General features: G+C 48.8%; 8 protein-coding genes across 8 annotated transcripts; 4 read left to right on the top strand and 4 right to left on the bottom strand.

Moving 5' to 3' along the window:
• Nucleotides 1-407: 407 nt before the first annotated feature.
• BP5553_03528 (ATG C terminal-containing protein) lies at nt 408-7,057 on the top strand (the record flags this gene model as incomplete). Its single annotated transcript, XM_032012151.1, has 3 exons — nt 408-545; nt 605-6,973; nt 7,040-7,057. The coding sequence occupies 3 exons, from the start codon at nt 408-410 to the stop codon at nt 7,055-7,057; spliced, it is 6,525 nt and encodes a 2,174-aa protein (XP_031871844.1).
• Nucleotides 7,058-8,984: 1,927 nt separating this feature from the next.
• Nucleotides 8,985-9,670, top strand: BP5553_03529 (Uncharacterized protein; the record flags this gene model as incomplete). The annotated part of the gene is made up of 2 exons (XM_032012152.1): nt 8,985-9,482; nt 9,596-9,670. The coding sequence occupies 2 exons, from the start codon at nt 8,985-8,987 to the stop codon at nt 9,668-9,670; spliced, it is 573 nt and encodes a 190-aa protein (XP_031871845.1).
• A 402-nt stretch (nt 9,671-10,072) lies between these two features.
• On the bottom strand, nt 10,073-11,588 carry BP5553_03530 (putative alcohol dehydrogenase (FDH1); the record flags this gene model as incomplete). The annotated part of the gene is made up of 7 exons (XM_032012153.1): nt 10,073-10,261; nt 10,321-10,352; nt 10,407-11,044; nt 11,112-11,247; nt 11,309-11,423; nt 11,483-11,497; nt 11,568-11,588. The coding sequence occupies 7 exons, from the start codon at nt 11,586-11,588 to the stop codon at nt 10,073-10,075; spliced, it is 1,146 nt and encodes a 381-aa protein (XP_031871846.1).
• Nucleotides 11,589-13,218: 1,630 nt separating this feature from the next.
• Nucleotides 13,219-13,932, bottom strand: BP5553_03531 (AhpD-like protein; the record flags this gene model as incomplete). The annotated part of the gene is made up of 3 exons (XM_032012154.1): nt 13,219-13,256; nt 13,312-13,357; nt 13,435-13,932. 3 exons carry the CDS (start codon nt 13,930-13,932, stop codon nt 13,219-13,221), a joined length of 582 nt encoding a protein of 193 aa, XP_031871847.1.
• Nucleotides 13,933-14,607: 675 nt separating this feature from the next.
• BP5553_03532 (V-type proton ATPase proteolipid subunit) lies at nt 14,608-15,450 on the bottom strand (the record flags this gene model as incomplete). The annotated part of the gene is made up of 5 exons (XM_032012155.1): nt 14,608-14,672; nt 14,724-14,984; nt 15,038-15,167; nt 15,202-15,292; nt 15,419-15,450. 5 exons carry the CDS (start codon nt 15,448-15,450, stop codon nt 14,608-14,610), a joined length of 579 nt encoding a protein of 192 aa, XP_031871848.1.
• Nucleotides 15,451-15,862: 412 nt separating this feature from the next.
• On the top strand, nt 15,863-16,569 carry BP5553_03533 (Uncharacterized protein; the record flags this gene model as incomplete). The annotated part of the gene is made up of 5 exons (XM_032012156.1): nt 15,863-15,890; nt 15,955-15,981; nt 16,040-16,214; nt 16,345-16,374; nt 16,443-16,569. The coding sequence occupies 5 exons, from the start codon at nt 15,863-15,865 to the stop codon at nt 16,567-16,569; spliced, it is 387 nt and encodes a 128-aa protein (XP_031871849.1).
• Nucleotides 16,570-17,144: 575 nt separating this feature from the next.
• On the top strand, nt 17,145-18,404 carry BP5553_03534 (Uncharacterized protein; the record flags this gene model as incomplete). Its single annotated transcript, XM_032012157.1, has 1 exon — nt 17,145-18,404. The coding sequence occupies one exon, from the start codon at nt 17,145-17,147 to the stop codon at nt 18,402-18,404; it is 1,260 nt and encodes a 419-aa protein (XP_031871850.1).
• A 149-nt stretch (nt 18,405-18,553) lies between these two features.
• On the bottom strand, nt 18,554-20,897 carry BP5553_03535 (Uncharacterized protein; the record flags this gene model as incomplete). Its single annotated transcript, XM_032012158.1, has 2 exons — nt 18,554-20,302; nt 20,712-20,897. 2 exons carry the CDS (start codon nt 20,895-20,897, stop codon nt 18,554-18,556), a joined length of 1,935 nt encoding a protein of 644 aa, XP_031871851.1.
• Between the last annotated feature and the right edge of the window lie 564 nt (nt 20,898-21,461).

Below are 21,461 nucleotides of genomic sequence, written 5' to 3' on the forward strand. Positions count from 1 at the left end.
TGCATGTTATGCCCGCCAGGTGACAACGCTGCCTCAGTAACAACACAACGCTCGCGGTGGTGGAAAGGAACACCACTGAGTGAGAACGAAGCACTTGCCACCAGGTCCTGTGTAGGCCTCCGGCCCGTTATTATATTCGTTATTCAACAGCGGATCCTGTACCAACCCGACCGTCCTGTCAATAATGCAACCCAAATCAAGAGCATCGCATCGCTTGAGACTGTCCACGCGATCTAGAAGATCAGGAGGGGCCGCAGTTTCTTGAAACACTACTGGGCTCTTTGTAGGGCAGTTTATTGCCCCAGGAAGCTTGATATCTTCCTGTGGCTTACCTTCTCTCTGCTTGATCTGCTATTGCTCCTGCCAGTATGGCGTCCTATTTCCAGTCATACCTGCAGGCCTCGTCGATGCCGAAACGCCTTCTCCAGTATGCTCTATCACGACTAGAGATTCTGGAGACCGACGGACTTGACCTAGAAAATTTAGATATTGCTTGGGGAAAGAATAGTACTTTTGAGTTTAGGGACGTGGGGTTACGGTTGAGGGTGCATACTTAAAGTCCTCCCTTGCAGTAGGACCACATGCTAATAGGTTATCTCATTAGAAACTCGAGAATATACTTCAGCTACCTCCCTCCTTCGAACTCAACAAAGCCCGGGTATTACTCCTCCGCCTCACGATACCAGTTGATATATATAGCAGTCCTATTGTTGTTGAAGTGGATGGGGTTGAAGGGCAGTTGCGTGTAAAATCAAAGCCTGAGAATAGCACAGCTCCGACATCTCGGACAGATCATGACCGAAACAGAAATGGAAAATCCTCACATCCAGCGATTTTTGGAGCTAAAAGTTCCAGCTCAAGAAGTCGAGGCGGGAGAGGAGGGTCGGATTTTATGGAGGATGACATGGATCCTGCGATCCCAACGGCTGCTGATCTGGCCGAATCATTCCTACAAACAGAACCAGAAAAAGAAAGGGCAGAATTGGAAGCCGCTATACTGTCAGAGACTGAGGAACTTGGAGCAGCCTCTGTTTTAAGCGACGATGGAGAACTACCTATTGGAACGGGTGCTCCTCTCTCCTTACCCGGCTTTATGACCAGGTTCCTCCAGGGTATCGTCGATCGTTTACAGGTTAGAATACATGGTATATCTGTTAATTTGGATATCGATATTCCCGTGGAGAGTTCAAGAGCAACGATATCGAATGGCACCGATCCCGTCACGATTCAGTTAAGGATAGACAATGTGGATATTGAAGGAGTTACTCATGATATGGACGAGTCATCTCTGGTGGAGGATGACAGTCAAAAGCTGAAGCATAAGGATGGGAAGCGATTGGTATCTCTTTCGAAAATTCGTGGCGCTCTGATATCTGAGGCAAACTTATTTTCTAGTCTTGCTAGATCATCTGCCCTGTCTTCTCCGTCAGCAGCACATTCAGATATGTCCGAGAGAAAGTCAATGCCCAGATTTTCAAGTACTCGAGCTAGTGGATTTCGGACGGCTGATGGAACATCATCTGACCATGAGTCCATTGGTTCATCTAGGAGGTCTTTGCCACATTCCCCCTCAAGGAGTGCAAGCGGTCTACGCTCTCTCAACGCGTCTACCGTTGCTAGTGACACTGGGCGTTTTGATGATGCTTCGGAGGATGGAGAGGCCTCGAACCTCTCCGGAAGCCTCCGCGATAGTCTCAGTGAAGCAGGTGACAGCTTGTTCCAGAACTCCGCATATCTGGATGAACTTACAGAAAGCCAATTTCTGGACGAGGAAGAAAATAGGGGAGGAGTCAGTCTTCCTCCGTCATCTTTCCATGATATCCAAACAAGCGCCGGTCCCTCGACCCCGAAAGCTTCGGCACATATGGTAGCGACCCCGGAAGGGGAAACGCAGCACGTTGGAACAGAATACTTCGATTCCAACGTTGTTCCCGGACCAGAGACTCAGTCAATGCTGCAGTCGACTATATTGCCAATGAGGCCGCACTCTCGGTTCGCAGCCGACCGAGTTTCGCGGTCCCAGCCCTTGCTTTCAACAGGGCGAGGCATGGCTTCTCCAATTGGAATGGAGTCTCCTCGCAAGGATGTAGGAATAGATTTCCATGATACAGACGATATCATTGACGGTAGTGGTGATGAAGAGGCCGTTACCCCTGTAGCAGAGGATGATCTCTCAAAATCCCAGTTATTTAGTCATGAGGATGCTGAAAGTATGTATATGAGCGCTATTTCTCATACATCTTCCGCGGGGAAAGTCCCTGGAGGCTGGTCAAATTCTAGTGGTGATAGCGATGGCCCACCAACCGCACCTGGGAGCCCCGTGTCACCACAGCTACGAAACGAGTCGAGAGATAACCTAGAACATGCTCTACAACACCCCGCTACAGAGTCTCCGGATTCTAATATTATGCAGCGATCATCTGCCTCCATGTCGGCAACTATGCGAGGATCAACCTTTTCGAATTCTGCAACGTTTACGCACAAACGCAAGAATCCTTCAATTCCTCACGTTTCAAGCGGCGTGTCGGAGCGCTCAGCAACTTCTTCGGATTACTGCTCTCGTCTAACGAAGCAAATACTTAGCCTTGATCGGGTTGATATATATATCCCTACTGGGATTCCAGAGACAGATTCTGAGGACGTTCCTAGTGTGCCTATGAAAAATCCTATAGATGGGCAACGGGATACATCGCAGTCTGTGTCCGTCAATATACCTGGATCATTTTCCACACATCTCCCCGGAAAGCAAAATCCAACTCCTCCCGTTCCTTTGCGGGTGAAACAACCAGGGCCAGAGCCAAGAGCGAAGCCTCAACCTAAAGACAATGCTATTGAGGTTGTTGTTGGCAAGCTATTAACTCAATTTGACATCTCTATCGGGAGATTAATTTTCAAAATTGTTCGCCAGCTACAGGAGACCCTTAACCAGGACTCTACATCCCCATCTCATCCTGAAACAGAGCCTAAGGAACCAAGCCTTAACCCTAATGCGGTCGACTTCAAACTCTGTGCTCAGAAGGTCTCTCTAATATTCCTAGAGAGGCTTGAAGGCACTCATGGTTCTGCCAATGCTATGGTTGATACGGGCCATTGGGTAGGTCCACCGGACGCTGATATACTTCTACGGACTGCCATCGACGGCCTCAAAGTTGATTCGCACACTTTCCAGTCAGCTTCGAATACAATAGTAACAGTGCAAAAATTTAGTTTTGGCTATGCACAGGAGAATATCGTGTCTTTCAATGCTGGCTTGCAGATGCGTGCTTCTGTCCGTGACCTGAAAACATCCGACGGTATTGACTTACGGGTCAACCTGTCGAAAAAGGACGGCATTAGCCGATGCGAAGTCATCACATTGCCAATGCATATATCAATAGACCTCCAAAGGCTCGATGAGTCGTTTAGCTGGTTTGGAGGGCTTAGCAGTGTTTTGAACTTGGGAAGCTCGATTGCATCCAACGCAACCATTACGGCAACAAATTCTGGCAAATCCAAACCTCATGGTGTACGCTTCGAAACCCCTATAAAGCCGGATGACAAATCACAGGTTGCGCAGAACAAAGCCGATATTAGAATTGGCGGGTTTGTGCTGGACCTAGTAGGAGCCGAGTGTAGTATAGGGGTCGAAACTTCAGCAATCAAAGTGGTGCATCGTGATGAGGGGATTGGGGCTTTCATACAGGGTATAAGGTTATCGGGGCCACGCCTCAGATATTCAAACGACGAACCAGCGATCATAGCGGACATTACCTCAACACGCGTAGAATATCTTATGACCCCAAAGGATGTCGACTTGGATCGCTTGCTGTCGCTTATTACTCCCTCAAAAGCTCAATATGACCAAGACGATGATATTCTGCTTGATACTCTATTACGTCAACGAAAACAAGGAGCAGTCCTGCGACTCACCGTCGAAGACTTCCAAGTACGCATGAGCAGGTTAGATGAACTTAGTTATCTCCCAGACCTAGGAGAAGAGATCTCAAGATTGTCTACAGTTGCCAAATATCTACCTGATGATGATCGGCCTGGACTTTTGTCCCTGATCATGATCCGCAAGATAAACGCCCATGTCGATGTCAACAACACTTTGGGATCTATTCAGCTCTCATCCCATGATATTGAAGTAGCACACATCACGCTTCCATATCTTGTTGCACTTAGTGTCGGTGGCGTATATGCTCACCGCAATGGTTCAGAAGAACTTATTGGCGTCGCTACAGATCCGGAACTCCGGGAGCTGAGAGCAAGAGCACCAGCAATTATGGCACGAATGATAGGCGACGAAATGGAGCCTGTTGTTAGGATCAAATTGTGGAATCTAAGGGTCGAATATCGAGTCCCTACTCTCATGACTTTACTCGGCTTTGTCGACGGTGCGACCACGCAAGATATGTCAGCGGGCCTTGCTGAATCAGTAGCAACATTGACAAACTTTGCAAGGACGAGGGCTTCGCGGGGGCCACAGACATCTAGTGCTTCCAACCCCAAAAACATGGCCCTCGATGTTGTCATGAAGGACTGTATTCTTGGGTTAAATCCCATGGGCCTCCCTTCCAAGCTCCTTGTTGTTTTAACCGAGGGTCATTTGACCGCCGTCCTCCCGAAGGATGAAAAGACGACAGCTTCTATGGAATTAAGCAAAGCCTCACTACTCATTATTGACAATGTTGCCAACGTCATCACAGGTGGTCTTACGGGGATGTCGAGACGCCAGTCATTCGATGGTGGTAGTAGCCAGGTAGCAGATCTTTGCATGATGGGATTTGTTTCCATCAGCTACATCTCTTCAGCTAAGGCTATTTTGGTCATTAACGTTGATAATAACGGGGAGCAGTGTATTGATGTTGAATTCCGGGATGATCTATTTGTGCTAGAGACATGCGCCGATTCTACGCAGACCTTAATCGCCGCTCTTAATGCACTAGCCCCACCTTCAGTCCCGAGCAAGGAAAATAAATATCGTACAAAGGTTATAGCCGTCGAAGATCTGCTCGCATCCTTGTCTGGCGATGCTTTCGGCACGGCGGAAGGAGACTACAATTTCGATGACGACTTTGGCATCGAGTTGCCAGAGAGCGGCGAATTAGAATCGGACGAGTTAGATTTTGACTCGCACTTCTACCAGCAAGGCTCCGAAGAGCAATATGGCGAGGCTGTCGTGGAAGACATTGGCGGGCTGTCATCTTCTGCACGCCTAAGCAGCCGAGATACCCATGATGGGGTCTTGTTAGGTAGCTTTGTTGAACCCGAGGCACCGCTAGAGGGAGAACTCGAATTTCATGAGGACCATTTTGGCACTGGTTCTGTGCTGGAAGGGACAGCACACAGATGGAATTCTGTAAAGAACACATATGACAGGTCAAACTCATGCAAGATCCGGAAGAGCCCCCTGAAAGTATGTGTCCGTGATATGCACATTATTTGGAACCTCTTTGATGGGTATGATTGGCAAAATACTCGTGATACGATCAGCAAGGCAGTCCAGGACGTGGAGTCGAAAGCCATTGAGAAACGTGCGCGGAATGAAAGGCGCTCGACATTCGATCAGGATATGGACGAGGAGGAGACGGTGATTGGTGACTTCCTATTCAACTCAATTTATATCGGCATCCCTGCAAATCGCGATCCTCGTGAGCTTGCCGCAGCGATTAACCAAGAGTTGAACGATAATGTTACTGAGACGGAATCCCTAGCGACCACGACATTTTCGTCGTCTCCTAGCCGACAAGGCGGCGCTCGCAGACCCAAGGCAAAGCAGTTACGACTGAACAGAAGCAAGCACCACAAGATAACTTTTGAGTTAAAGGGGGTCAATGTTGATCTTGTGACTTTTCCTCCCGGAACCGGGGAGACTCAGAGTTCGGTGGATGTTCGTGTCCATGACTTTGAAATATTTGACCACATCCCCTCATCGACATGGAGAAAATTCGCTACGTATATGCAAGATGCCGGGGAGAGGGAGACCGGGAGTAGCATGATCCATATGGAGCTTCTTAACGTCAAACCCATTCCCGACCTTGCAGCGGCCGAGATTGTGTTGAAAGTAACGATCCTCCCTCTCCGCCTCCACGTCGATCAGGACGCCCTCGATTTCATCACTCGGTTCTTCGAGTTCAAGGACGACTCCGCACCGGTTCATTCGTCACCTGGTGACGTTCCGTTCATCCAGAGGGCAGAGGTCAACGCCGTGCAGGTCAAACTAGACTTCAAGCCAAAACGTGTTGATTATGCAGGCCTCCGCTCTGGTCATACTACAGAATTCATGAACTTCTTGATTCTGGATGAAGCAGATATGGTTCTTCGCCATACGATAATCTATGGAATTTCCGGGTTCGATAAGCTGGGGAAATGTCTGAATGATATATGGATGCCAGACGTCAAGCGAAATCAACTGCCTGGAATCTTAGCTGGGTTGGCACCGGTACGGTCAATTGTGAACGTTAGCGGGGGGATCAAGCATCTCGTCACCGTTCCAGTTCGTGAGTACCAGAAGGATGGACGAATTGTGCGTGGTATTTCGAAGGGTGCAACAGCATTTGCAAAAACTACCGGCACTGAACTGGTCAAACTAGGAGCTAAAGTTGCCATCGGTGTACAGACTGTTTTGCAAGGTGCAGAAGGATTCCTAGGCCCAACTATAGACACCTCCCAAGGCGCCGCAGACGACGAAGACTCAGAAGATACCAAGCACATCAGCCTCTACGCCAACCAACCCGTCGGTGTGCTCCAAGGTCTGCGTGGCGGATATACGGGTCTGCAGCGGGATTTAGTTATGGCGCGAGATGCCATTATTGCGGTACCCGGCGAAGTCATGGAGAGTGGTAATGCGGCGGGCCTTTTGAGGGCGGTAAGGAAGCATGCGCCAACTGTTATTCTTCGACCTGCTATTGGGGTAGCGAAAGCAGGGGGCCAAATTTTGATGGGTGCTACGAACTCTCTAGATCCGGTGAATTTGCAACGTGCTGATGCTGTAAGTGTCTCTTGCATGGAACAACATGAAGCAGAGGACTTGAATGCTAACCTTTGCGTGTTGCAGAAATATAAAAAGCATTGACGAAGTTATGATACACTGAATTGCATAGGTGGCGTCACTCCCATCGCGATCGGAAGCCTCTGGACGGCTCTGGTGCATTTACATGTCGTTTTGTGCGAGGCGTTCAGGCGCAGAGATGGAGTAAGGGTACACTTCATACGAAGTAGATTGGATTTATATATCTCAGATTAGTACAGTACGATATTTCTAGTCAACACCGACCAAGATAGTCAAGATCTTCCGCGTTCCGAAGTGATGGAGATGATCAGCCACCCAGTGGCCCGGCTGTAGTTGGTACTAATAAAGTTTGGCCATCTATTCGCCTTTCAGCCTTTCTCGTAAAACTTCAGCCTCGCTCGCAAAAATATGTGGATAATCTGAGTTTCCAGGAACAGTAGACTGTACAGCGCCTGTCCTGCACACGAACTGCATGGAGCACGGAATGCATGTACTGTGGTGTGCTTGTGCTTTCTGCTGCTGCACGCGGATGCAAGGCGATCGGTGTCGGTTACCAGATCTCTTCACGGGATCGATAATACCTTCGAATGGTGGTTGTTCTAGGCCGGGTGACTGCTACTCTGACATGACGGATTATTGAGTCCAGATTGTGTGTGGCTGCAGATGACCGTGAAATATGGCATGTTCTCTACGAAGTACATAGGTAGGTAAGGGGTTGTTGAGCGAGCTGGTTGATGGGTTATACGTAGGAATAGATCAAAGATCCCATGTGGTTTACGACGGGCGGTGAGAGTGCGATTATCAATATTACAAGTAGTACCCTTGATGTCTCTCTTCGTCCGGAACGGGACGCCGGCATTTGCGTCTTGCAGTAGTTGGGACTTTGGGAATAATTGGGATGTCTATATGTGATATAGACACGCATTACAGCCTGAAGCCTGAGCACGGCGCTACATAGCTCCTACATTATTTATTATATAACCATCTTTCCGGAATAAATGATATTAGACGAAGACCCACGGGACGTATGTAGTAGGTGGATATATCGCCTCCTCTCGGGAAACCCGACTTGCCAGCGGGATCTGAGAGCGCCGTCTCTGAGATCCTCTCGGGTAGATAGTAAACAGATAGCGTGGACATGCATGCCTAGGCTCTCTTAGGCTCTATTTGAGGCTTGAGCGAGTAAGGAGGTACGTGTCCAGTTACTCCGTGGTGTCCATCTATCAACTGCCTCACTTACGGGTGTTATTGCAACGTACTTAGAGGGGCTGGCATAAGACAAGAGCAAGAACAAAGCCTAGCCTGTTGGACAAAGTGCTACCTCCGGAGTACGTCCATTGCCAAAGAGCCACGTGAACAAGCACAAAGTGCTCTTGTGCGGCCAGCACCGCGTGCAGGACGACTAAAGCAGAACTAGAGCACGAATAGAGATCCTGTTCTGCCGTATTGGCTGGCATACGACGACTCATTACGAAGTATTGGAGTCAGTCTCAGACTTCTCAGCGCCTCCATGTTTGTTTCTTGTTCGTTAGCTACCGCTAGTGGCTCCTTATATAGCAATAATACTGCCACCCCGATCTTCTTTCTGATTCTTTCCTCCTTTTGCCTCTTTAGAACCCTAGTCCCCAAACTCAAACCTCTTCCAGTCCTCTTAGCTTATTATTAGCCCTTGCCACTGTCACTGCCACTGCCACTGCCACTGCCATTCACTGCTAAGGGACTTATTAGTATCCGAGGTAGTCCGCCCTGATAGCCGCACGCCACAGACAGCCTTTCAGCACCTCATCAGCACCGCGCCACTCACCTTATTACCACCTTATCTCACCGTCGACCTCGCCAGCCGATCTACTCTTCCAACCTTCCAACCTTCCAATCTCCCATAACCCGCCAATCTCCCTCAAACCTTCCAACTTCTACCTCTGGTACACTCATTACAACACTACTACATCATCACATCACCAAAACAAAGACTTCATATACACCAAACATCATGCACTCTACACCATCAAGCTCCCGTTCCGCCTCTCCAGATATGGTAGATACCATGCAGATCTTCATCAACACCGTCTCTGGTTCCAGTATGCCTCATATTCCTTCCTCTCCTTCTCAACAGTCCCAAGAGCAAGAACAGGAGCTAACTCCCTCGGCAGCAATTCCTATAACCGTCCCATCAGACCTCTCCATCCAAAACCTCACCACACTCCTCAGCGTTCGGACCTCCCTCCCTGAGTCAGACCTCCGCCTCGTCCACGCCGGGAAGCACCTCTCGCCCTCCTCAACACTCGCCGACTACCACATTGCGCGAGACTCAACACTCCACCTCGCACTGCCTCTACGCGGCGGCATGCCTCCCAAGAAGATCCGTTGCACGTATAAGGACTGCAAGGAGGGTGCACAGAGGATCATTGGGGATTGCGGGTTCTGTAACGGACATTATTGTGGGAAGCATAGGCTGTTAGAAGACCATAAGTGTGATGGCTTGGAAGACGTAAGTTCTTCCCCTGACCTTTCGGGGACGCAGTGGTGGCTCCTGGGCTTATTTGGGCTCGTTGGAGTGGATGATGAGAATATATTGGCTAACGCGATGAATTAACGGAACAGTGCAAGAAGGAATCGCATGATCGGAATGCGGCGCAGCTTAATGCTGAGAGGACACAGGTTATCAAGGGGATTTAGAGACCTCAGGGCGCCTGAGCGACCGACTCCCCAAGGATCATACTGTACATGGGCTTGCGAGACTTAAGGGCGTTTTTTCGGCCGTAAGGGACTGGCGTCGAACATATTTGTATTACATCTGATTTCGGATGAACCGCTTGCTTGGGGACTTTAGCGGGCGTAACATAGGATCCTCTTCGGGGTTCTGTCAGATCTAGAATAATGACGACATTTACCCCATAGAATTTTTAAGTCTTTTCTAGTTGTGCTTTTAGATATACAAGTATACGAAGTATAGATACGTATTCAATCATCATCAAACTTTTCATTTTATTACCCAGTGAAACAAGCCACCTTTCCACGGAAATATCTACTCGTAAACAGTAATCATCATGCTAGCTAGCCTGAAGTAACATCATGTAATCATACCTTGGTCATATCAACCACACAGCGAATGCAATCGCCTTGCTTCATGGCATCGAAAGCATCGTTCATCTCGCCGAGGTTCTTTCGATGAGTGATGAACTCATCAACCTTCAGCTTACCCGTCATATAATCATCAACCAAGTCAGGAAGTTGGGAACGACCTTTGATGCCGCCAAACGCACATCCCTACAGACTCGTTAGGAATCGCCCAGTTTCAATGATAAACGACCATGGGGTTCTCTTACCTTCCAGACACGACCAGTTACAAGTTGGAATGCTGTAGAAAATGTTAGTCATCGGGAAATATAGAGCGAAGGAATGAATAACTTACGTCTCGTCGAGATCTCCTGTCCAGCAGCAGCAACACCAATAACAATACTTTGACCCCACCCCTTATGACAAGCCTCTAACGCAGCCCTCATAACGCCAACATTGCCCGTACAATCAAAAGTATAATCACATCCGCCATCAGTCATCTCAATCAATTTCTCCTGAATAGTCTGGCCCTTCAAGTCCGCGGGGTTCACGAAATCGGTAGCGCCGAACTTCTCTCCCCAGGCCTTCTTAGATGGGTTCAAATCCACAACAATAATCTTGCCCGCCTTCTTCGCTACAGCTCCTTGCACGACAGATAGACCGACACAGCCAGCGCCGAAGACAGCCACTGTGGAGCCTTCCTCGACTTTGGCAGTTTCAACTGCCGCGCCATAGCCGGTGGTGATGCCGCAACCTAGCAAGCATGTTCGGTCCATGGGGGCGTCCTTGGTGATAGCGACGACGGAGATATCGGCGAGGACGGTGTACTGAGAGAATGTCGATGTGCCCATGAAATGAAGAAGGTCCTTGCCCTTGCACTTGAATCGAGAGGTTCCGTCAGGCATGACGCCGCGGCCTTGTGTTGCTCTGATCTTGCCGCAGAGATTCGTCTTTCCAGATTTGCAGAACTTGCATTCTTTGCATTCTGGAGTACTAAATGGTGGGGTTGTCAGTCTCCTTGAAGGATCGAGGCAATTGAAAATTTAGCAGGGGCATTTACTAGAGAGCCACGACATAGTCGCCCACCTTTACAGATGTTACACCCTCTCCGATAGATTCGACAATTCCAGCACCCTCATGGCCCAAGACAATTGGGAAAGCTCCCTCGGGATCTTTTCCAGAGAGCGTGTACGCATCTACACGGACAGTCAGCAACCAATTTGACTTGCTCCTCGTCGCAGAAGTTGGGTCACGTACCAGTGTGGCATACACCCGTATAAATAATTTGGACTCGCACTTCGTGGGCTCTTGGTGGGGCTACTTCGATGGTCTCGATGCTCAATGGTTTTCCTGCCTCCCATGCCACCGCTGCCTTTATACTTCGTTATTTTCCTGTCCGATAGACACGGGGGAGTCGAGTGAGTAACTTACCTTACAGGTAATAGTCTGCACTCCAGGTCATTGATTAGCACTGCGGTTCTCGGCTCGGTGACGTGCCCCACACAGAAAGACTTACTTTACCCTCCGTAGACGCCATGTTTTATAAATGTGCTAGCTTTTGCGTTGGCTTTGGCAATTGTGTGGTTAAGGGGAGACCTTGATGTCTACCTGTTGTTCTGTTTGTGGAGATGGGAGTGGTTGTTTGTACGGTAAATGAAGAAGAGCGATTGTTTGTGATAGAGCGTTATATGGGGCCGTTTGGCAAAGAGGGGCTCTTGTCAGCTCCCGAATATCCTCGCTTTTATGTGGAGGTCCAGGAGGGGCAACTGGTTGCTATCTACCTACGAAGTCAACCCTGTCGCGCCTCCCCTCACCTTGGCCGTATACATGCATCTCTTGATCATACATAACCCGGCAATTGGATGGGCAGGATACCTTCCTGTCCTCCGATCATATCACCATCGGGGCGTCAAAGATGGGCTTCCGTCATCACCCCGCAGTCCCAGTGCTACTACGCTGCACAACAAATGAATGTGGGGGGGTTGTATCCTTTTGCGGAACTGATTTCCCGATTATCACCGATTAAGTCTACTGGAAGGATGCGATATGTGTTTCTAGGCTTCTATTCTATTTTTTTAAACGCTCTATTTCCACTTCTTCCTCGGTGCTAACCCGGGATTTATTTCCTATATCCGATGTCAACATCCCGAGCACCCCGAGCACGCCGATCAGGCCCTAGACTGATGACGATGCTAATAGCACCATCGTAAGTTTAAGTAGAGTATTGCCAAGTCAAGAGATATAGCCAAGAAAAATAGAGAAGAGAGTCGAAGGGCTAGAAAGCGATTGTACGCTCTGCATGGGGTTTTGCATTGGCAGTGGCGTCCAAAGATAGAGATTCGCGTCATATTCTTGGTTCCACCCATGGATGCTCATTGATAGAAATAATATGCTCTAATGTTTGCACATGCCAAGTATATCTTAACCCAAGCCCATTAAGAGATTTCTGTTAGTCCTCTTGAAAGTGCTGGAGGACAACGAGGAATACAGCTGGCTGGTGCCTGCTTATAATCTATACTACTCAGTCAGAAATGATATCGTATGGAGAAAACGTGTCAAATTACAAAATGCGCTGTTGATGCAAGTGTTATCAAATTAGCAAGGCAGTAGCTATGCGGCTTGTCAATCTACTGTTTTATGTGTACAAAACAAGCTGGATCCTCAACACTCAGACGGCATATCTCGAGAGCTTGGATATTTACCTACTCTTACTTACCAGGTCGTTTGACTCGCCCGCCATCACTACACTGATTCGATGAAATTTTAAGGCTAATCATGGACATAGGTTATGCTGGTTACTAAACGAGACACAGTTTGATGGGTCACACCCGGCAATAGGTGGCCTACTTGTAAGTAGGGTTGGGATATGCAATATTTCTTTTCTTCTGGCATCTATAGAATTATATCGGCGGCAGCGAGCCTTCTTTATTTTCCCATAGAAATTACTGGTATGGCGATGCAAATGACATACGGCTATAGATAGTCTACTGATCGATGACCTTGCTAGAGATATTGGTTAAGTAAGGCTCTGGATATAACATGGGCTTTGGCACACTAATAATCTTCCAAGGGCGTTTAACCAACCTCAATTATTTGCAAACTACCCTTCAGCGGCAATGTAAGCACTAGCTTTAGAGAATTGCAAAACGTATAGGACAATTGGCTTTCTAAAGTTCAGGTCCTTTGAGGCTGTTCTTCTCGCCAACTACTCAGCAGTTAGCCGTCTATAGAGCTCAACTTTAAGGACAAGAAAGACTTACCATCTAAAGCAACGAGAAATCTGCTAACACAGTTATACGCAGCAATCTATCCAACACCAAGACCATTAGCACGTATTCCCAGTAAAAAATCCAAGCCACAATATCCGCAACATATGAACTCACGGTAGCCGTAATTTCCACAACCTCCTGCTCAGAGAAAAGCCTCTTAATCTCCCCGAACACATCCTCCGGAACCTTCACATTCGCCGTCATTTCATCCGTATACCTAACAACAGCCCATAGCTTCTCACTTAATAACCCCTTAGCTTTCTCCCCACCCATCCCTCCTAAATGTCTATCGCCCAAAATCTTCAAAGCTTCCTCACTAACACCGCCGGCTTTGGCGAGAGGGGCATGGTGCCCCCACTCATACCACGCCTCATTTATAACTGCAACGCGACAGATAGCAACCTCCCTCACATCATCGCTGAGGCTTGTTTTCGTTCGGATGGCTCCCAGGAAGGAGTTCCAGCCGTCAGCAACTGGCGGGGCGTGCAGGAGTGCGAGGTCGAGTGATTGGAGGGGTCGGGGAGCTCGGCGGGCGCTGACGCGAGAGAGGATTGCGCTGTTTTCTGGAGAGTCAAAGGTTGAGGAGCTGGGGTCAACGTATGGGAGACGCATTGTGATAGTAGTATGTTAATTTATTTGACGGGTTTGTTGGATTCGTGGACGGTTTGCGTGGTGTTTAACTAACTACGAGGTCTGCTTTCAACATAAGTGGATGGTGCGGGGCGGTTTCGGGTATATCTTCTGCCTGTGACAGCCGTTCCGATTTAGTACCCGACTTATTATCATTAGGTTTTATATAATCCATACGTGAAGTAAGGAAGTGTGTTAATAAATGCTAGGTATTGCTTCCATTCTAGGGTTAGTAATATAATATATACCGCCTGGGAAATATTTTGCTCAGCTGGGATATCGTAAGCTATTCAAGAGGTCTTCCTCTATCGCGGACGAGTTTCGAAAACTAGATTCAATTGAGAAACTCTAATACATAGCACATTGCCTGGCTCAAGGTCGAGAAAGACATTGCTACTACAACAGACAAACTAGCTTACACGGCCATATTTGACCACCTTCGTTACCATCTCCACTTCTATGCAAAACTCCAGTATTTGTGGAACCAGCAACAGTCCAGATGTTTTGGGCTACGAAGATCCCACTTCGCAACCGCCCTCAATCCCAAGGGCCGCGTTGTTCCGTCCTCAATTCATTCCATTATTCACAAATAGTCGCGGAGGAGATGTACGTTCACAAATTGTCTTATGGTCCTCCCTTGCATCCCGGACGGTCCGTTTAGCACGATACCTCCAAGCTGGCCTTCGAGTTCATTAGAAGGGCGACGATCAAGCCGTAAAGACCTATTAAACGTCAGCAAGCCAATTTCATTTTGTGGCTCGAAGGCAACTTACCCAAGACTTCAGCAAAAATGAGAATAAGAATCATGCCAACAAAAAGTCGAGGTTGCTGTGCTGTACCCCGTACACCAGCGTCACCAACGATACCAATAGCGAATCCTGCAGCGAGACCAGACAATCCGACACTGAGGCCTGCACCGAGCTGAATGAAACCAGTGTATAAAGGCAGTTGTTGTTTGAGCCCATCCGAGATCAAGACAGACACGACGAGACCATAGATACCAATAATACCAGCCATAATAACTGGGACAATGTCTGGTATGCGTGTTAGTGCATAGTTCCGATATAAAAGCTTGTTGGCATCTCACTCTTCACGATCAAATCAGGTCGGAGAACAGCCATTGAGCAAATCCCAACGCCGGACTTGGCAGTTCCATAGGCAGCACCGAAGCAAGTGAAAACAATAGCTGAGGTGCAGCCCATCACACCGAAGAACGGCTATATGATTATCAGCATGACGCGTCCGATTTACTGAAGTGCAAGCATCCGACACGCTCATCGACGCTCGGCAAGGGGTGGGGAGATCTTCGGGAGCTTTGGGAGTACTGACCGCGTAGACCGGGCTGTGGGAGAAAGTATTAGCACATGAATATATTATTGATGGGAGATGCACAATCATCTGTGGTAGCTTGGGATAGGAGTTGAGGCTGTCCCTTATCTCGAAGGGGCCGGGGGATGAAGCTGCTTACCACTTCACGAAGTTATCGACGATGTCAGCCATCTTGACAGTTGTGCGGGGTTATATTAAAGAGATATAAATGATGGTAAAGCTCGGGTAAGCTTGATGGGTGAGGATTGAGGGCGTTGGTGATGGCGTAGAGCTGGTGTAGAGTCGTTGTCCTCGATGGTAGCAGTCCGAGGAGGTTTGCGGTCTTGGCTGCACTGAGTAGCTCCTGGGAAGCGAGTCTCAATTCAGTTTAGCGTCTAGGGTCGCCCTAGCGCGGATTTTCTTTTCCGACCTTGACGAACTTTGATATCGAGATCCAAAAAAAGACAAAGTCACTTCACGCAAACCTCAAGTTTTTAAAAAGCAACAGGGCGAGCCAACGCAAGGAACCCTGCCAGCTACAGTCTGAATTTCTTCGACAAAGTTCTTCGATTACCGAACTATACTCCACCAACCTTCATTCAAAATGGCTGACGAACAGAACGGATCTGCTGGTACGCCATGATCTCTCTTATCTTAAATCAACGAATAACAAGTTCTTCGCTAACTGAAGACTAGCATGGCCTGTCGCGGACTCTGCCTTGAGTACAACACCCCGAACCTCCCGTTACACTTTCGAACTGAGTATTGACTTATCGTCTAGCCCAAGAGATCCTTGACATTATCCAACAAGCAAGTCATGCTCGCCAGTTGAAGAAGGGCGCAAACGAGGCAACGAAGACTTTGAACCGCGGTATCTCCGAAATCATTGTCCTTGCCGCTGACACTGCGCCTCTCGCCATTCTTCTCCACTTGCCACTGCTGTGTGAGGACAAGAAGTGAGTATTTTCGCCTCTGGGACGAACTACCACCTCTGCATATTTCCTAGAGGCGGACGAAGGAAATTCATTGAATTGCTACATCGCAAACCTTGTTAGGAAGAGAAGGCTAACTTTTGGATCTTTTTAGCGTCCCATACGTATATGTGCCATCAAAGACGTAAGTATACTATTTCCGTGCTCCGAAAAATCCAACATCATCTAAAGTAGCCGCTAACAATTATACAGTGCGCTTGGGAGAGCATGCGGCGTGTCGAGGGCCGTTATATCCGCCTCAATCACAACTAACGAGGCCAGTGACCTTATGGGTCAAATCAGAGCTCTCAAGGACAAGGTTGAGAGACTCATGATCTAGGGTATTACGAATGGAAAGGATACCCGAGTTGCAACATAGATGATTGGCGTTTGGCTATTGCCTCGGGGTTTCGGAATTCATAGGAAAGGAAAATTCAAGAAGTGAAACATAATTTTCCGTGATAGCGCTCATAAAAACATTTCACAATGTCAATATGCTTGGTGATATTTCCCGGTAGAGCAGTAACTTTGGACCCTACGATAAGAAACTAAATACAATATAACTAACCCATATCTAATGCTGGCGACATACCATGACCAAACATTGGTAGCCACTTAACCTTACCCTGGCCATGATTTGAAGACTCACAGGCTTTACACTCCCAAAACCCGGCCAGCCTAAATCGATATAAACCAAATGATAAATGCCCCAGATATTAGAAAGTCGACCGCCTGCATGCCTGCAATTTCTAGTCCTATCAGAATTTGCACCAGGCAGGGAGAGCAGAGTTTGTTGGCCTGAAAATGTGCGGCCTGACGATACCCTAGCGAGTTTTGAGATATTTTTCAAACCACAGCACTTGATCGCACACCTACCAGCACCACAACCGCAAGCCACAGAAACCCCTATTAACGATGGGGAAGAATGGTAGGTTTGGAAAAGATTATGGCAGGGTCGTCGGCAAAGACAACGACTCACGGCCAGGGTGGAAAGGCCCGGCATTCGTCAAGAAGGCAGAACCATCCAAGTCCAAGGCAAAATCTTCAAAGACGTCTGAAGGGAAAGATTCTTCAAAAGATCTTCCCTCAGAACCAGAGATCTTGATCCCTCTCGAGCTACAGCAGCTTCTTCTTAACATATTCCGAGATTCCTTTTCTACCGTCTTAACATCAGACACACTGCTGCCTCTGCTACAAGATGTCAAGGCTGCACTGTTTGATAGAGATTTCACCCGGGCTTTTGGGAACAGCGAATATCTAGAGGCTTATGCTGCTCGTTGGAGTCCAAGCAGAGCCCTCTGTTACCAGACCATTCTAGTCGATGTTCAAAAACACATTTCTGAGATCATCCGCGGCCGAAGCGATATCGAGCCAAGCGGAGACCACCAGCAAAGCGTTAATGGGGATGTTCCCAGATCCCAGCTAGATGCTGTCAGCTTTGGAGGTAGTGCGGCAGAAGTTATTGCATTTGGTGGTTTCCTCCGATACTTGCAGAACGGCTCGACCCCGCCAAAAGCTGATGGCATCACGAATGGAGATTTAAAAGATCAATCAAGTCCAGACAATTCACTCAACGTCAATTTACTGCTCCTCGACTGCGCTGGCTGGGAAGATGTAGTGAGAAAACTACACAACGGTCTCGTCACCCCTCCGCCATTATCAAAATATGCAAGCGCATCAGCAAAAGCCGCAAATTCATCACTCATTACTGATGAACATATCACCTCGAACTTCCGCTTAGACGACATGCTGAGCTTAACCCGAGATCAATTGGATGGTCTCGTTGGCGCCCGGCCGATGCTTCTTACCCTCCTTTTCACGTTGAATGAGCTGTACACGGCATCAATTAGCAAAACCACAGCGTTCCTCTTGAATCTAACCATGACTACGAAGCCAGGATCCTTGTTGCTGGTTGTCGATAGTCCGGGAAGCTACTCGGAGACTCGCATTGGGACGGAGGAAAAGAAATACCCTATGAAATGGCTGCTCGACCACGTTTTGCTTGAGAGTCAGAGGATCATGGAGCCACGGGATGGCAAGCGGCAAGAAGCTCCCCCTGACTGGGTGAAGGTGGTATCTGAGGATTCTAAGTGGTTTCGCATGCCTGAGGGATTCCGGTACCCAATACCACTGGAAAACATGCGTTATCAGATACATCTATATCGACGGGTTTGAATGGTCAAGAGCAGCGACCGCAGGGGTGTTGGGCACGCGTACGGTACTGGCGTCACTGTCTTGGATTATGGAGCGTGCTTTCGTTTTGGTCATCATCATTCATTACTCGTAACAAACATATCGCCGAGCTACATATATGTATGATACAATTAGCACCGGTTGAACATTAAAGGTACTAAAGCAGTCTGGCTCTCGTGTCCTAGCATTGCTTTGCTCTTCCAGGCCGGCGAGCAGGTATTCTTCCAGAAGCCTTTCATATGGTCCTTCCTGTCCTGACTCTTACAAAACTCCTTTCCGAGTTGCTTCAACACCGCCTCTCTCGCCTTCTTCAGCGTCGACACTCTCCTTTCAGGATCATCGGCAAGCTCTTGTTGCGCTGCTTCCAGCTCTATATTTCTTTGAACCCCTTGCACATTGGGATTAAACGTGGTAGGCTGCAAGACATCTGCCACTGGATCCGAAATACGTATCGGTCCAGATATTACTAGTTTTTCTGGCCCCTGGTCTTTGTGTTCCCTGTTCTTGCGTCTCCGCCTGCGCACTCGTTTCTTGAGCTTCTTTACATGCACTGAAGACGTCTCCGCCTCCACTGGCGGATCATAATGAGGAAGCATCCCAGGCATTGTATCAATGACTTCCTCTGGCTCCTCAAACAGATCTAAGTCATCCTGGCTTTGAGAGACATCTGAACCGCTTTGCTGCGATAGCCATTCATCGTGTCCACTGATCCTCGCCAACGGCGCAAGCGCATCTTCCCACGTCCCCCCATTAATCAAATACACGCTCTCAAAGTCAAATTCCTTGACTGTATGCCGATGTTTAAGCACGAACTCCGAAACTTGCTCCGCCGACATGGTCGCATTGCGAACTTGCATGTACCGGAGTTTTGGAAAGTTCATCGCTGGCCGTTGAGGCGCCGCGGGCAGCGGAGACATGGGCGATGTCACCTCCCCGAACAGCTTTGCTGTTTTCCTCGGAGGAGCAAACAGCGGATCAGTGAATAGCGTGAGAGGACAGGGTCCTTTCCTGCCGTTCCACCCGAAACTGATCTTCTCGAGGTTGGGCGAGAAATTCCGGATATAATCATCGAGGATCTTGAGATGATCGAGGCCAGGCCGGAGACCGAGGAAGTCCCATGAGTCCATGACGATGTTGAGCTTCCGAATCTGCTTCCACCGGCGACCAGCAGAGGGCGTGCACCCATAGCCTGGAGTATGTCGGAAATATTGGAGAGCTGATGGAGGGATATGACTTAGAGAGAGCTTCTCCAGGCGAATAAGTGGCGCTCGCTCAATTGCAATGCGTAGGCTTATAAGCGCATAGTCGACACAATCCCGTCGGTACCTCATGGCAGGGTCTTGGTCAGGACAGGAGATAGTGAGATGCCGAATATTAGGCATGTGCGTCAGAGCATTTATGAATGCTGGTACATTAGTCGCGGCGTGGAATATAGGGGGATATTGTTGCGTCAGCAGATCTCCCAGCTGTGGGCATCCATATTTAGGACGCTGGATGACGGACGCCACGGTCGTGTGAGGCGTATATAAAAAGTTGACCTCATGGCCATTAAGTGGGTTCAGAAGAGGCGGCAGAAAGGTCTCTAGGGTATGCGGCATAGAGAATGTGAGATGTTTGATATAAGGACCTACTCGAGACAATGCCTCGACGCGCGAGGGTCTCGTGAGAGCACTTGGTGTGAAGGTCAGGCGGGTTCGAGCGAATAAGTCCGCGGTCGTGAGATCACAGAATTCGGAGGATGTGAGACGCAGGGCACATATTGATGCTGTATCCAATTGAGCGAGAAGAGCCGAGCGCAGGCCGTCGTCCCGCCAAACGTGGAGGAATCTTGGGCTGGGAGTCGCCATGACTTGCGCATGTCGTCTTGGAGGTGGTTGAGGCTATAGCAAGGTTGTAATAATCCAAGGGCAAAAGCAGCACGAATTGGGTTGAATTGAATTGATTGATTGAATTGCGCAAGTGAAAAGTAATATGAGTTTTGTTCCGTTGATGATGTTGAGAGGTAGAGTATGAGTGACAGTGATATCTTTCTTTTCCTTGCTTGATCTTGTCGTCGCTCACCCAAATTCACTCACTCACTCAAGCAATATCAAACGGGAGGAGAATAAACCAAAAACATGATACAATAACCGTCAAACAAAACGATCAGAAAATGAAACAAAAGTCCCCGTCCGAGCCTTTTAAGATATTTACCCCATCCAGCCCCATCTCCTCTCTCATCCGTCAAAGGGAAAGCCGCGCATCTCGTTCGTGCTCCTCCCCACATGGAAAAATGGCATTATGACTCACTGACGGTGTCTCCAGACTTCTCGATGTGCATTGCATATATTCTGCATCCCAACGCGAAATCCCCACGATCGCGACCACCGCGCCGCCCGCGTCTACTGGACGCAGAGAGGCGACCGCCGCAGCTAAGCTGATGCACGCTGCAGAGCGAGTGGCGAGTGCACCGACGCTGGACTGCGCCGTCTGCATTTTGTTTCGAGCGGAGGCTGGCACGAGCCAATGGTCTCTGTTGAAACATCTGCAGAGCCATAATCGGGGAGGTTGGTTGGATGGGCGCGATGCTGTGGGAGTTTAGCGTAGGCCAATTGAGGGCGCTGTTCTGCAGTCTACCGAGTACTCTGGGCGGCGGTCGCGAAACTGACGCGAAAGACGCGCTGGTTGCTGGGTTAGGTGGTTACGAGGCGGTTTGAATGTTTATTTTGTGCTGCGTACCTGCTTGAGTACGACATACTGAGTGGATTCTTCACTGGAAGCGCGTCTGTTTCAGCATCTTGGGGGGAAATCCGATGTGATGGTTAGACAGAGAAGAGAAGACGGGATAAGTGTGGCTGTTGCGCAATGCAGAGTAGGTGCGTAGTAGTTTGTATTGACCAGCATCCGCTGTCGGGTTGCACCTTCGATCTCCTCCTTGAAAGGGCCCTTCTATCATACATGTCCCTCCCCCTTATTCCCACTCTCCTCTCCTCTCCCTCTCCCATGGATGGCCATGGGGCGAGCAGATCCCACTGCTTCGAACCCCTCAAACCAACCAGC

The sequence above is a fragment of the Venustampulla echinocandica genome (assembly GCF_003357145.1).
Source record: "Venustampulla echinocandica strain BP 5553 chromosome Unknown scaffold_1, whole genome shotgun sequence".
Taxonomy (NCBI): Eukaryota; Fungi; Ascomycota; class Leotiomycetes; order Helotiales; family Pleuroascaceae; genus Venustampulla; species Venustampulla echinocandica.